Source organism: Lethenteron reissneri, chromosome 8 (genome assembly GCF_015708825.2).
Source record: "Lethenteron reissneri isolate LAM-NWPU_2019-01 chromosome 8, ASM1570882v1, whole genome shotgun sequence".
In the NCBI taxonomy this organism is placed as follows: Eukaryota; Metazoa; Chordata; class Hyperoartia; order Petromyzontiformes; family Petromyzontidae; genus Lethenteron; species Lethenteron reissneri.
Genome location: NC_083786.1, coordinates 5928416 through 5942910, shown reverse-complemented (window position 1 = coordinate 5942910; position 14495 = coordinate 5928416). Strand labels below are relative to the sequence as shown.

Here is a 14495-nt window from a genome sequence, read left to right as displayed (position 1 = left end):
CTGAGCCACACGCAGACAGACACGGTTATCGATACACACACATATACAAAAACACATCCACGGGCGCACACGCACCCCAACACACACGTGCGCGCACACAAATACGTAGCCACCACTCCCACCGAATCGCACATTCACCCCCATACACCTACACGCGATGCGACACAATCGCTGGCCCAATCGTGGCGGGCCCCCCACCTTCCCCTACGCTCTCTCCGGGCCCCCCGCGATGCCCGTGGCCCGCCTTCTCCTCCTTGCGTCCGTGGTGGCAGCAGCGGTCGCAGCAGCAGCCGCGGCGGGAGGCGGGGGAGCGGCGAACGGCACGGGGGGGCGCATCAGGGTGGTGCTCGCCCCCACGGTGTGTCGCGCCGTGTGCTCGGCCCGCACTGGGTGCCGGAACGCGTGCGAGCGCGGGAACGCGACCACCCTGGTGAGCGAGACCGGACGCGGCGTGGACACCCTCACCGGGGCGGGGTTCACAGTGGGTGAGTGGCGTGGCGCGCGCACACACGCGCACGCGCGCGCACACACGCGCACACACGCGCACGCGCGCGCACGCGCACGCACCTACAGCCAGCTATGGCGACACACACATCTGCAGCCAGTGTGATTGACTAAGCCATCCACGATAGCGGCACCATTACCATCAACCCCCTGCTCCTCTTCACCAGCTCTGGCGAACTCGGATTCGCATTCGGAGTGAGACAAATCAGTCTACGGGCAACACGACTGATTGCATTTACGTCCAGTCCAATTTGAGTTCATCGCCACCGTCATCGTGTCCATATCCCCGATGATTGCACTCAAAGTAAGCGAAGTGACGATGCAAATGTTGCATGTCTAAAACACTCTGTGTGACATTTTACTTCTCCAACATATCGAATTGTGATGAGCAGCGATCCGTATCCATCCATTCCCATTCTCTATCCGTGGAAAGTCTCACACTTTATCTGACGTACAACTCTACCTCTCTGCCCTCTTAATGTGTGTTTGATTGTTATTTGTGCGATTCTGCTCTTGTGTATGCTGATAGCAGAATATGGCTAAGAGCTCGATACCAATGTCGAGGTCTGATGGCCACGAGAGGGCTTCAGCAGAGAGAGAGATCGTGTCGTTTAGCTCTTCCTGTTCTTCCTGCTCTTCCGTTAGAGTGCAGACCGCAGAGGTTTACTGTGGTCTGGTCGATAGTTAAGGTTGCATGTCCATAACATCACGACTGTGGCTTTTATTTAATGCGTATCTTTGTATCTCTGGGGATTTTTTTTATGAGTCTCTATGTATCTCCATGGGTATCTGTGTTTATCGAGGAGTGACTATTAATCTCTGAGTGTCTATGGGTTTACTACATGGCTCATAGCTTGGGTTGCATGGCCACAGTTACACCGTGACTTGTCTTTAATCTTCCATTCTTGAAGGAGGTGTGCGCGTTTGCCTGCTCATGTGTTAATGCGATTGATGGTTGCACCGGCGTCTTCGAGGAGGAATGTCAAAGATCAGGAGGTGCAATTTTTGGGTCTCTGAAGTTTTTTTTTTCTGGACGTCCGCGTTGTTCCACTCTGGTCACCTCTGTTCCCACCAGCGTCCTTGTTGTTTGTGCAACGCTACCAACGCAGCAGCAGCATCATCAGCAGATAATTCGGGTCACAACAGCGGTCTCAACAACTCGTGCGCGCTTTCTCCCGCTCCCTCGATGACTTTCCCAAGCCCCACCCAGAACAGCGTTAACTCTCTCCGGCTCCTCCAGCCACACTCTCACCACCGCGCGCACTATCTCCCTTTGCTACTCCACCTCTACCCGGCTCCACCCGCGTCCCCCCCTCCCTCCTCTACCCCCCACCGCTCACTGCCACTGACCGGACACCGGTAATGGGTGTTTGTGGGTGTTGTTGTGGTTGTTGCTGTGGTGACTGTTGAGGCTGCTGCGGTTGTGGTTGAGTTGAAGTTCAAGCGCACGTGTGTTTTTATGGTGGAGTGTCAACGTCTGCGGTACACACAGAGACAAGGACCCCCCCCCCCCCCCGTATAGCCTTAACAGACCGTTGGGGCAAGTGTTGTTCAGCAAGCATCTTTGAAGGCTGGCACGGCACACGAGGGGGTGGGTAGCCAACACCACGCCCGACCACATACACTCATACACGCTTACACACGCACACTCCCACACATTCTCCATACCCAGACACACACAGACTCATTCATAAAACACACACTTACCAAAATACACACGCTCATAAAAACAGACACAACATTCCCACGTATAGCCTACATAGCCTGTTTTGGGAAAGTGCTGTTAGCGAGCACCTATAAGGGTCAGTACGGTGCACGAGGGTGTGGGTGGCCAGCACCACGCCCGGCCGCCTTTGTCTCCCCATTGCTGCTATTTACACACCGCACCAGGTACTCCTTTGGAAGTGAATTGACCTAGGTAAGGCCGGGATCGGTCTCACGTACTCACCACTGTTATTGTTCGTTAACGGGAATCGAATTCGGGTCGCCGGGTTCGTAACGCAGTGCACCAAACCACCGCGCCACCGCTCCCTCCCACACGAGCACACGCGCACTCAGAGACGCGCCCCCCACCTCCGTGACCGCGCGACGCTCTCCACGCCCGTTGCTTTGATCCCCGCTTCCGAGGCGGATGGCCAAAGCGAAGCAAATCGCTTCCCCTCCGCTCAGCCGCGCTAATCTGCTGCCAATTGGAGCCGATTTAGCGCGGTTCATCCGCGTGGGGGCGCGAACCGTGGGGTTTTGCGGGCCCGTGGCTACGCCGCCACCCCCCTCACCAGGTAGCTGTCTGACCTCTCACCTGATCGCTCACCTGGCGAGGCCCTCCTCGACTCGGTGACGTAGCGGGTTTGGCGTGGGCTCTGCTGTAATGAAGGAAATGAGACCCCACCACAACCCCCGACTTGTTTCCACCGCGCTCGCCTGGCTCCCCCCTTCTCCCCCGGTCCGCGTGGACCCGGTGCAGTTGGACCGCCTGCACACTCGATATCTATGGCACTACAGTAGCAGCAGCAGATAGAGCATGCAGCTGTGTAGAGACGGCATACCCAAGAACGCCGTGTACAAGTGCAGTACAGCCCTGATCCATCCACTGCTGGATGGGGGCCTTCCCCACGCCGTGCGGGTCTAGTGAGTTACTTGACTATACTTCGCCACGCCTGGTCAGTGCGGGTCGGTGAAGGCGGGTGAGCACAGAGCGTCTGTATATTGTAACAATGGATATTGCTCCATCCTATAGCCCAGGCTCAAAACGCCTGCCAAGCTTCCTGCGTCTGACGAGGTGGGGGGGCATTCCGCGTGATTTTCTCACAGTGTGCACAGGCGTGGGTGGGCTATTAGTACTATTGTAGTAGTCACTTCAGAGGCACTAATAGTAGGAGGCACACACGTTTATTCTACACTTCCACAGTATAAGGGACAACTACACACGGGTTAAGGCAGCCGGCACACTGCCTGACCCACAACGCCGAGGAGGTAAAGACGGGGACGAAGACTTGCGAAAACGATGGGTTCCATTCCAAATGACAGCCCTGACCCAGCATCGGGGCCTCCCTTTTATCCTCCCCAGCGTGGCCTGGCTCCGCCCTCGGCCACGCCCCCTTCTGTAACCTACCAGAAGGTTCTGGACTTCGCTCCACGTGTCTCCTCTGTCACCTTTACCCTAGATCCCTTACCCCGGCCTATCACGTGCCCTGCAGGCAGACCGGCTGCTGTGTCCTCAGATCCCCCCTCTCTGCCAGCAACTAGCGTCTCGTGCCCCAGTGGCAGACTTCACCTGCCCTGCTGGCAGACCGTGCTAACTACACCCACAATCCCGCTCTCGCCCAGTCACCAGCGATACGCGCCAGAGTGACCCATTCTATGTCACGACACCATGATGAGTGGGAGCTTCCGCGCATTTCCATTCACAGGGGGAGGGGTCGGGGGGGTCTTGATTTACGCGACCGGGACCCAGACTCGTGACGGTGATGTATAGAGGATGAGGATAACGCTGATTTAGACGACAAATTATTAACACATGATAACGGTACAGCTGTGAACTGATGCATGGCCATCGGACTCTTGGCCCGTGATGATGAGCGCGTTATTAGCTGGTGAGCATTACACTACTTATTGGCGCATAATTGGGCAACGATGATTTAATTAATCGATGACGGTACCGTTGGCATACGATGATGGTGATGCTGCTGCTATGAACTGACACTGATTGGCCGTGTTACTTCTTCCCCCACCACCCCTCCCCACAGTGGTTTGCCCCATTCCCTGCCGCAATGGAGGCACGTGCTCCGCGGGGGGCCGCTGTAAGTGTTCCTCGGAGTTCACGGGGAAGTTCTGCCAGATGCCGGTGTCTCCTGGAGCCCCATCTGAGAGGGACCATCAGAGGACTTCCAGCCAGGGAGCCCTGAGAGGTAACGCGCTCAACCCGACCCGTGCCCAACCCGACCCCACTCATCCCGACCCGTACTTGAGCTGACCACACTCAACCCGACCCGTGCTCAATCCGACCCGTGCTCAATCCGACCCGTACTTGATCTGACCACACTCAACCCGACCCGTGCTCAATCCGACCCGTGCTCGATCTGACCCGTGCTCAAACTGACCCGTGCTCAATCCGACCCGTGCTCGATCTGACTCGTGCTCCCCACCTGACCCCGCTCCACTCGACCCCGCACTCCACGTGACCCACACTCTACCTGACACATTATATCTGACTCGTGCTGCACTCAACCCGCACTCCACGTGACCCCGCTCCACCTGACCCCACTCAATCCGACCCATGCTCCACCTGACCCACACTCCACCTGACACATTATATCTGACTCGTGCTCCACTCGACCCACGGTCCACGTGACCCGCGCTCCACCTGTGTGTGTCTCACAGTGGTGCTCCACCCGAGCGAAGCGGTGAGTGTGGACGCTCGCGAGTCGCGGCCTCGCTACCACATCCTGCCCGTGGTGCAACAGTATCACCATCAGCAGCAGCAGCAGCAGCATCATCAACAGCAGCAGTATCACCATCAGCAGCACCAGCAGCAGCAGCATCATCAACAGCAGCAGCAGTATCACCATCATCAGCAGCGGTCCCAGTCCGTGCCCATGGTGCCGGGAGCGAGGCTGATCGGACGCGTGAGCATGAACCGGGTGAGCGGACTCCACGGGGTCCAGCGTCACGGGGCCCAGCAGCAAGGGTCCCTCGGTCGATGCTTCCAGGACGTGGGGGCCAAGGTGAGGCAGGGGCGAGGCGCGTGGGGGGGCAGGGGCACGCGTCATCGGTTTTCTCTGTTTTTTCCGTTTTTACTGAAGTATTCCAGACACCAAACTCTCGTTGATGGACTACTCTTCAATAAGTACCGTGCCGCGGATCGCACAAGGTCCAGAGTATTGGACATCGTGCCGAACAACGCACGGCACATCAGAGAGTTGTATTCCCAACCGGGACCACACATCAGTGGTCAAACAGCACCCCCATGGCCGACACGGCGTACAAGTATTGCTGAGATGCTTAAGAAAGTGAAATTCCATATTTGGCAATTGCGTCCAGACATTCAGATGGCAACAAGTCATCCTGATCCCTGCTCCTCCCTCCATCTCGTCAACCTCCCTCAGCACGACAATTCCAGATCAGATACGAGCCCGAGTCTACAGAGTCCCCCGTATACTCCACTGCCCCACCGTGTCCAACACGCAGGCGGCCCGGCCCTGGCACCGCTCACATTTCCATTCGTTCATCCCGAAGGAGCTTTTGGCCTACTTGGCGAACAATTTTTGTGAGCGATGGCGTTGTATGCACCGGATGCCGTTCCCTCCCTCACACCCCCCCCCCCCCCCACGGTGACGCACGCGACCCTGCTGAGGACCCTCTGCCCAGATGGAATCCTGGCCACGGCTCTACGTTGGCGCGAGTGGCTGGAAGGGAGCACGCAGAACAGCGTTGAGAATCTGCCAGTTGTTCACGGCACTTCCCGTCGATGGAATGACGCAAGGCTAGACTCATCGTGTATCGTGAGCAGCCGTGATCAATTCACTGTTGTTTGATGAAGGCCTCCTCAAGCTGTCGCTATCGATGTAACAATCCGTCTGGCAGCTGCAAACAAGACTCTCTCTCATCGCTTCGTGTAAACGACAATGCATAAACAGCCAGAGCAGTGGACATCGGTGGAGACGCTAATAGGTGCTCGCTAACAGCGGCTGCTCCATCGCGCCGCGTGGGCCAACGCGGCACCTGCAGTGCCGTGCGGATATCACGTGGCCATCACGTGGCCCTCACGCGACCATCACGTGGCCCTCACGTGGCCTCGCTGCCCCTGCGTGCCGGGAACTGAGCGCTGGGTGCCGGGTGTGGGAGCCGGTTGCTGGGAACCCGGCTGCGTGTGTTCTCACACCTCGTAAATCCCGTTATTTAACCTTTCCCTCCGGAATCTCCCTACCCCCTTCCCCACCTCGTCTTCCGCCTACCCCGCTGTATAAGTTTCCGCGGAAATAATTCGCGAGGAATGAGGACGCGAGGACATTTCTCAAACGCATCCCCCGGACGAGAGGGACTGGACCCTGGGCGCCTCCCTCCCCAGCCCCCCTCATTCCCTCCTCCTCTTCACACACACACACAATCCTCCCTCCCCCTACATCCCTCCTCCGTCTCGACTCCTCCCAAACCTCCCATTAAATCTGCCTGCTTTCCCTTTTATTTCTCAGCATCCCCTCTACCCCCACCCCAACCTAATCTTTCCCCTTCTCCCCTGCTCGTGACCAAGGACACTGAGCCAGAACTCGGCCCCAGAGCTGCTCAGGGAGCGTTTGAATCTGTGCCCTGGCCAGGTGGGGACCCCTGATGATCCCAAGGTGTTCACAGCCCTGAGCCCCGTGAGTGCCGTGCGAGACCCCAGCTGCTCCTGCCTGAGAGAGGCGAGAGACGTCGCATTACCTCCTGGACGACGAGGGGGTCGCGGGGGTGCTGAGGATGTAGTGCCGAGGGGGTCAGTGGGGGGTGGTGGGCGGGGCGCGATGATGGAGGAGGGGGGGGGGATGTGGAGACGGGGCCCGCTCCTCGGGCGTGAGATTTGCCAGTCACGCGGTGATTGCGCGAGAGGGGCCATTGTGAACCCTAATCTGTGTTTGTGCAGCCGCGACGGCGAGACGCCCCCCCCCCTTCCAGCCAGCCCATGAGCCCCCCCCCCCGCCATCACCTCCACCCCACGTGGCGCATCCGCTGTGCGTGTAACGCAGTGATCGCGCTGCTTTGCTCACCTCCCGCGCTCCACTTAATCTCACCCGGGGGGTCGCGACTCCTTCCTAAACCCTAACGCCCCCCTGCTGCCAATCCCCACGTGTTCACTTAGAATGTAACATAAAGTCCCCCCCCCCCACCGTTATAACGGGCCATGAGAGATGGTGGCAGCTTGGGGTGGCCTTCATCCATCAGGGCCCCCCCTCGAATTGGGAGGAGGGGTTTCCAGAGGAATCTGAAGAGAAGCGGGGGGGGGGTGGATTTTGGGTGTTTGGAGGGTTGTTTGTGGGCGCCCAAGGGGGGGGGGGCGTGGGGGAGGGGGGGTTGGGCCCCCCACCGCATCATTAATCTCGGTCCCTTCCCGCAGTGCACGGAGCCCCTGCCCGGGCTGAGCCGGCAGGAGGATTGCTGCGCGACCCTGGGCACCGCGTGGGGGATCAGCATGTGCTCCAAGTGCCCCCCAATACCAGGTGAGCAGCCCTCTCCCCACCCTACCCCACCACGGTGTTATCCCTTCCCACCCCGCCCCTGTCCATGCTGTTATCGCGTCTCAATCCCGATCCTGGGAGCCACAATCTGAACATGGCCCCCCTCCCTCAAACGCCGCCACCATCTGACTCCCCTTCTCCCCCCGACGAATATCTAGCAATCCCACCCCGCTCTTCCCCAACCACCACCACCACGACCATCGCATCTTGCCCCCTCCGTGTTCCTTATCGTCATTCTACCCCCCCCCCACCCCACATTTTAAACTCAGCCAGACCCCCTCCAACCCCACCCCCCCCATGCACCTCGCCATACTCTCCCTCCACCCCATACACAACCCTTCAACGCCACTTATCCCGTTCTTATCCAGGCAGTCTTAGCCCGGATGCCGAGATGTTATCTCCCTCGCCTGGTATGCAGGAGGTCGTGGGTTCGATCCCGACCCCGACGCCTGTTGTATATTTGGAGTTGCATGTTCTCTCTCCCCGTGGTCACGTGGATTGTTATCCGGGTCCTCCGGGTTTTCCCTCCACATTTAGAATCAACATCACGTGTGTTTGCAGTATTTGGCTGCCGCTATACATTTCCACGCGATAAGCCACTTCGTTGGGCTATCATTTGTGGGCCCGGTCGCTCCTTAAAAAGAGCCATAGAGCTCGGTGAGCTTTACCTGGTCAAATAGAAAAGAGTTTCGAGTTTTAGTTGTTTTAGCCCAGAGAAGAACGGGGTGGTGAGGTTGGGGGGGGGGGGGGTTGGGGGGCTGGCAGAGGAGAGGGGTGGGGCGGGAAAACGACAGCCCCCGGTGCGGTGAACGAGAGCAGGCGCTCGTTACCGCAATCACGCGACAAGTGGAGCGGCCGTGTAACCCAAGCGGCGGCTCAGAGGCAGCGTCAGCCCTGGGGGCTCGAAGGGGCGGGCGGTGGTCGGTGGGGGGGGTCCATGAATGGGGTTCGTGCGACCTGGGAGAGGGGGGGGAGGTGCGTGAGCGCAGCGCGAACTCTCCATGGGATTACAATTATTCACTCCTGGCGATTCGATTTCACGGTAGCGATTCGTTTAATGAACCTGCCATTTAGCCATGGTGGTGCACGTGGACACTGGCGCCTTCTGCAAGGGTTCCATGAGCCATTCACGGGCTGCCGTCTCCGGGCCACCACCTCGCAGCCCAGTGAGGTTATTTTTTGGCGGCGGGGGGGGGGGGGTCACATCTCCCGTGCCCAGTGCCGGATTATCCAAGTAGCAAAAGTAGCGGCATATGTAGTAGCTACGGGCTCCGCACGTTCAAGTTCCCCGGGCTAAATGCTTTCAAGTGCCCCGGGCTAAATGCTTTCAAGCTATCAATTTCGGTTCAGTGATTCTGCACTTGCTCTTTTACTATAGTACTATACTGCCTTCAACTTTTATGAACGACTGGGTGTTTAAAATTAGCGATTTGTCGTATTATCTGGCTGTATAGCCAAATGAAAAAATATAATTACTTTACTATGCGAGTTTACAATTTGTGTTTTAATATTGAATTTTTATTTATTTATGGTCCCTTTATAACACCAAATGCTCCAGGCCCCGTCCTAGCTTCATCCGGCACTGCCCGTGCCCCCTCCTCCTCTTCACACAGAGACCCCCCGCAGCGGCCCCGCCCCCGCGCCCGGACAGGCCCCTGCGCCAAGCCCCGCCCGCACCCGAGCGCAGCTGAGCTGTCCCAGGGGATTCAAGCTGGACACGCAGGGGAAGTGCCGAGGTGAGGGTGTGTGTCTGTGTGTGTGTGTCTCTGTCTGTCTGTGTGTGTCTCTGTCTGTCTGTGTGTGTCTCTGTCTGTCTGTGTGTGTGTCTCTGTCTGTCTGTGTGTGTCTCTGTCTGTGTATGTCTCTGTCTGTCTGTGTGTGTGTCTCTGTCTGTCTGTGTGTGTGTCTCTGTCTGTCTGTGTGTCTCTCTGGCGGGGTGTGTGTGCGTGTGTCTGTGTGTGTGTGGGGAGCGGTAGTGTAGTGGTTAACGCGCTGCGCTACGAAACCGGTACGGGTCGGATTGAGCACGGGTCGGATTGAGTTTGATTCCCGCTCACGGTCAACACCGGTGAATATCTGAACCGGTCCTGGGCCTCTCCTCTAGATCGCCTCGGCCTCAAATGAGAGAACCTTGTACGACGTGTAAACCTCGCCACCGGAGAGACGAAGGCGGCCGGGCACGGTGCTGGCCACCCACCCCCTCGTGTGCCGTGCTGGCCTTCAGAGGCGATCACCGACGGCACCCGCAGTGCATGGAGAAAGCAACTTACACGAGGAGGGGACAACGCTCCAGAGCAGCACCGCTACCTCCCTGCCTGCTCCGCTGATGTCGGCGTGACTCCCCAACCCTCTGCTTCCCCCCCCGCCCTTACACTGCCCCCCCCCCCAGACGTGAACGAGTGCCAGGCGGCGGGCCTGTGCCCACACGCGCACTGCTCCAACACGCAGGGCAGCTACCGGTGCGAGTGCGAGCCCGGGTACCTGGCCGACTCCTCGCGCACCAGATGCCTGCGTGAGCTGCACGACTTGAACAGCGGCTCACCAGCTCACCCCTCCATCCCTTCACCAAACCTGCACTCAACTCTCACTCCCCCACTCACCTCGTCAACCCCCACCACTCCCTCGCTGCCTAATCCCTCTCACTCCCACCACATTGCCCGCCTCCATCCGCACTCCCTCACCACATCAGCCCCGTTACTTTCACTTCCTCAAACTCGACCACCCCTCCCCCTGCCTCCAATCCCCTTGCTCCTTCAACCCCACTGCTTCCCCCCCCCTCCCGTCTCAACCTCAATCGCCCCTCTCTCCCACGCTCACTTCGCGTCTCTCCCTACCCAACTTCACTCCCCCACCCCCCTCATATGTTCGTATGTGTGTGTGCGTGTCTGTGAGTTTATGTATGTCGCTGTGTGTAGCAGTTTGCGCGCTGCACTACGAACCCGGCGACCCTTGTTCCATTCCCACTCAGGACCAACACCAGTGACGATTATCTGAACCGGTCCTGGGCCTCCCCTTGATCGATTTACCTCTAAATGAGTACCTGGTGCGGTGTGTAAACATCAGTACTGGGGAGAATAAGGCGGCCGGGCGTCGTGTAGGCCAAACCACCTCTTCGTGCGCCGTGCAGGCCTCCATGGGCGCTTACTATCGGCCCTTGGCCCAACAGTCTCTTGAGGCTATACGAGGGCTGGGGAACCTTTGTCTTTGTGTGGGCAGAAGTGGCAGAACAGAGAGGCAGCTGCTACCGCGCAGTGACGGCGGGCCGCTGCGTGGGGCTGCTCGCGCTGCCCATCCCGCGCCACATCTGCTGCTGCACCATCGGCCAGGCGTGGGGGCCCTCGTGCGAACGCTGCCCCCCACCCGGCACAGGTGAGCTCATTTTGCCCCCCCTCAATTCCCCACTCACCCTGCCCTGCCCCCCCCCCTAATCCCCCCACTCAACCTGCCCTGCCCCCTCCCTCCCCAATCCCCCACTCAACCTGTATGACCCCACTAAATCCCCAAAGTATCTTGTCGTTTAACCTGCCGTCGTCCCCGTGGTATCCCTACGTTCACTCCTCCTTTGGCCTCGCGCATGCTTGGGTTGACCCCTGGATTGATTTACTGCAACCATAATGCTACCCCTGCTTTGACCCCCAGATTAAACTCTGGTGTCCCTGGCTTAACCCCCTGCTTTGACCCCTTGTATCTGACTGCCGCGACCCCGCTTTCTCCCTGCAGCCGCCTTCAAGCAGATCTGCCCGGCCGGAACGGGGTATTACTTCCCCGTGACGGGGGTGCGGATGCGGCCGGAGACCCCTGCCCGGCCCCCCATGGCCCCCGTGGCCCCCGTGGCCCCCGTGGCCCCTGCCGCTGTTCCCCGCGTCCCCGTCAGGGAGCCGCCCCCCTCTGTGCGCCTCTCGCCCATCGTCACTCCGCCACCAGTAAGCAGGGAGGGGGAGGGGATCACAGTCAGTGCTCGACTCGCCCCATCATTCTGCTAGGGTCAATAGAACTGGTACCACACTCTGTGGGAACGCAGGAGTCACTGCCCCATGTTAACCCATGTCAACACTCATCACCGTCATAGGAATGTGGAATTTCCACCGCTGCCTCGAGGCAGTGAGAGCCGCGGCTCTGTCGTTTGAGCCGGACCCTACGTGGACTCGAGCCATGGGGGATGCTCGGCGTGGTGGGGTGAAGGGCGCATCCACGCTTGGTTAACACCTCTCCTCCTCCGCTCCGCAGCGACAGGGCGGTGACGGCAGCAGGGCCGAGGAGATGGACGGCCACAGCCCAGGTAACGGCGGCTACGCCAACTGCACGCTCGTGTGTCCACCCCTACGTCTACTCAGCCTTAAATGAGTAGCTTGTGCTGCGTGTAAACATCAGCATTGGGAAGAAAAAGGCGGTTCGGGAGTGGTGCTGGTTACCGCACCCTTTTGGGTTCCGTGCCAGCCTTCATAGGTGCTCGCTTACAGTACTTGCCCCAACAGACTATTAAAGGCTACACGGGGGACCTTTGCCTTTGTCCGCATGTCTGCAGTGCTCGCGGTGCGCCCGCTACCGCCTACGCCGGTGGTGGCCGTGGAGCCGGAGGTCGTGACGGTGGCGGCACAGGTCATCGGGGTCACGCAGGTCACAGGTGGCGCATGCAGCGACACGCACACACACACGCATGGACACACACACGCACGCATGAATGCGTGCACGTTCGACGCCTCACTCGGCCTTCAGCTCAGGTGGATCACCTTGACCCCCCGCCCGAGGCACCCCCTCCGTAGACGTGGACGTGTGTGCGGTGAGCCCCGGGGTGTGCGGGGAGGGGCGCTGCGTGCCTCAGCCTGGAGGCCACACCTGCCAGTGCCACGCAGGCCACCAGCTCAATGCGCGCACGGGCACCTGCACAGGTGAGACTCACCTGGGCACACTCACCTGGATGCACCTGCAACACACACAAACCCTGGTGGTGGTGATGATGATGATGTTCATGGTGGTGGTGATGATGATGGTGATGACGATGATCATGGTGGTGGTGATTATGATCATGATGGTGGTGATGATGATGAAGTTGGTGATGATGATGGCGGCGATGATGATGATGACGATGATGATGATGATCATGGTGGTGGTGATTATAATCATGATGGTGGTGATGATGGTGATCATGGTGGTGGTGGTCGACGTGTCTGTGTAGATGTGGACGAGTGCGCGATGGAGCCGAGGCCGTGTCAGGGCGGTCGCTGCGTCAATTCTCCGGGCAGCTTCGTGTGTCACTGCCGCCCCGGGTTCACTCTGGACGTGACCAATTGTCGTGGTGAGCGCTGACACCCACACCGGGCTCACGGTGACACCCACAACGGGGTCACGGTGATACTTGCACCAGGGTCACTCTGACACTCACACTGGGGTCACAGTGACACCCACAACGGGGTCACGGTGATACTTGCACCAGGGTCACTCTGACACTCACACTGGGGTCACGGTGACACCCACAACCGGGCTCATCGTGGCGTCACCGGTGACGGTGAACATCGCGACGTTGATGTCACTGCTGTATTTCCCGTCACCGTCGTCGCCCCGCCGGGAGAGTGCAGACGTGGACGAGTGCGAGTCGTCCCCGTGCGGGCCGGGCAGTCGCTGCGTGAACTCGGAGGGCTCCTTCGCGTGCCGCTGCCTCCCCGGCTTCGCGGCCCCCCCGGGCGGCGGCGGCGCCCGCAGCATGACGTGCGAAGGTGCAGACCCCCCCCTCCATCCGCAGGCCCCCCTCTCCCTCGCAGGCCCCCCTCCCCTCGCAGGCCCCCCCTTCCCCCGGCAGGCCCCCCTCCCCCCGCAGGCCCCCCTTCCCCCGGCAGGCCCCCCTCCCCCGGCAGGCCCCCCTCCCCTCGCAGGCCCCCCCCTCCCCCGGCAGGCCCCCCTCCCCCCGCAGGCCCCCCCTCCCCCCGCAGGCCCCCCTGATCGTCAACCAGCTGACAAGTTGATGGATTGGCCGGTTATTGATCGGCTGATAAAGGATCGACTCATTATAATTAGGCTGGTAATCGCGTGATGCCATTGGCCGTGCATCAATCAGGTTACGATCGGCCGATTGTCCATTGTAGCGCAGACTGAACGGCCTGAGCATTGTTTGGCTAATGATCTATGGACTCACCCTCGAGTCCGAGCCTTCGAATGCCCTGGATCTTAGGCACCATCCCCTCCGTCCAGGGTCCCCCACTCCCCACTGCCTAGCCGCCCTCCCCCCCCCCCCCGTGTTTACCGTGTGCGAGGGCTCGCTTGGCGACCTCGCGTTTCCGCCCGGAGCCGGCCTCGCCCGTCGCCACGCACGGGAAGCGGTGATTTACAAGCGGCGCCTGGGAGAGGGTGCACGCAGGGGGGACCGCGGGGGGGGGGGGGGGGGTGGAGGGTGGGGGAAGAGAGAGTTGGGGGAGAAGGGGAAGAGAGTGGGGGGCAGTGAGCACAAGTCTCGGAGCAGGGACTAACCACAGTCCTCGGTTTTCACAGACCGCCTCGCTCCCTCGCTCACAGGCGCCAACTCATCCAGTCGCTCACTCACAGTCGCTCACTCGCCCACTTATCCGCTCGCCCACTCACCCCCTCAACTATTCGCCCTTTCACAGACTCGTCCTCTTAGTTGCTCGATCACCCGACCGCGCAGCCCCTCACCCCGTTGAATTTGTGGCTCACTCGTCAATGGGTTGACCAGCTGATTGGCTAACTGATTGACTGACTGCTTGATTGATTTACTGGTTGGTTGGTTGGTTGCCTGGTTGTTTGACTGGTTAATGGACTGAATTATTG

At 59.6% G+C, this 14495-nt stretch overlaps 1 protein-coding gene across 1 annotated transcript in view; it reads left to right on the top strand.

Annotated features, from left to right (window-relative positions):
- LOC133361722 (latent-transforming growth factor beta-binding protein 1-like) overlaps nucleotides 1-14495 on the top strand; it is a 50633-nt gene that overhangs the window by 15268 nt on the left and 20870 nt on the right. Inside the window, 13 exon segments of the mRNA XM_061580728.1 lie at nucleotides 273-485; nucleotides 4251-4412; nucleotides 4885-5228; nucleotides 7595-7697; nucleotides 9329-9451; nucleotides 10105-10227; nucleotides 10932-11084; nucleotides 11436-11638; nucleotides 11943-11994; nucleotides 12241-12339; nucleotides 12479-12604; nucleotides 12892-13011; nucleotides 13292-13429. Coding sequence (XP_061436712.1) covers nucleotides 273-485; nucleotides 4251-4412; nucleotides 4885-5228; nucleotides 7595-7697; nucleotides 9329-9451; nucleotides 10105-10227; nucleotides 10932-11084; nucleotides 11436-11638; nucleotides 11943-11994; nucleotides 12241-12339; nucleotides 12479-12604; nucleotides 12892-13011; nucleotides 13292-13429 — 1959 coding nt within the window.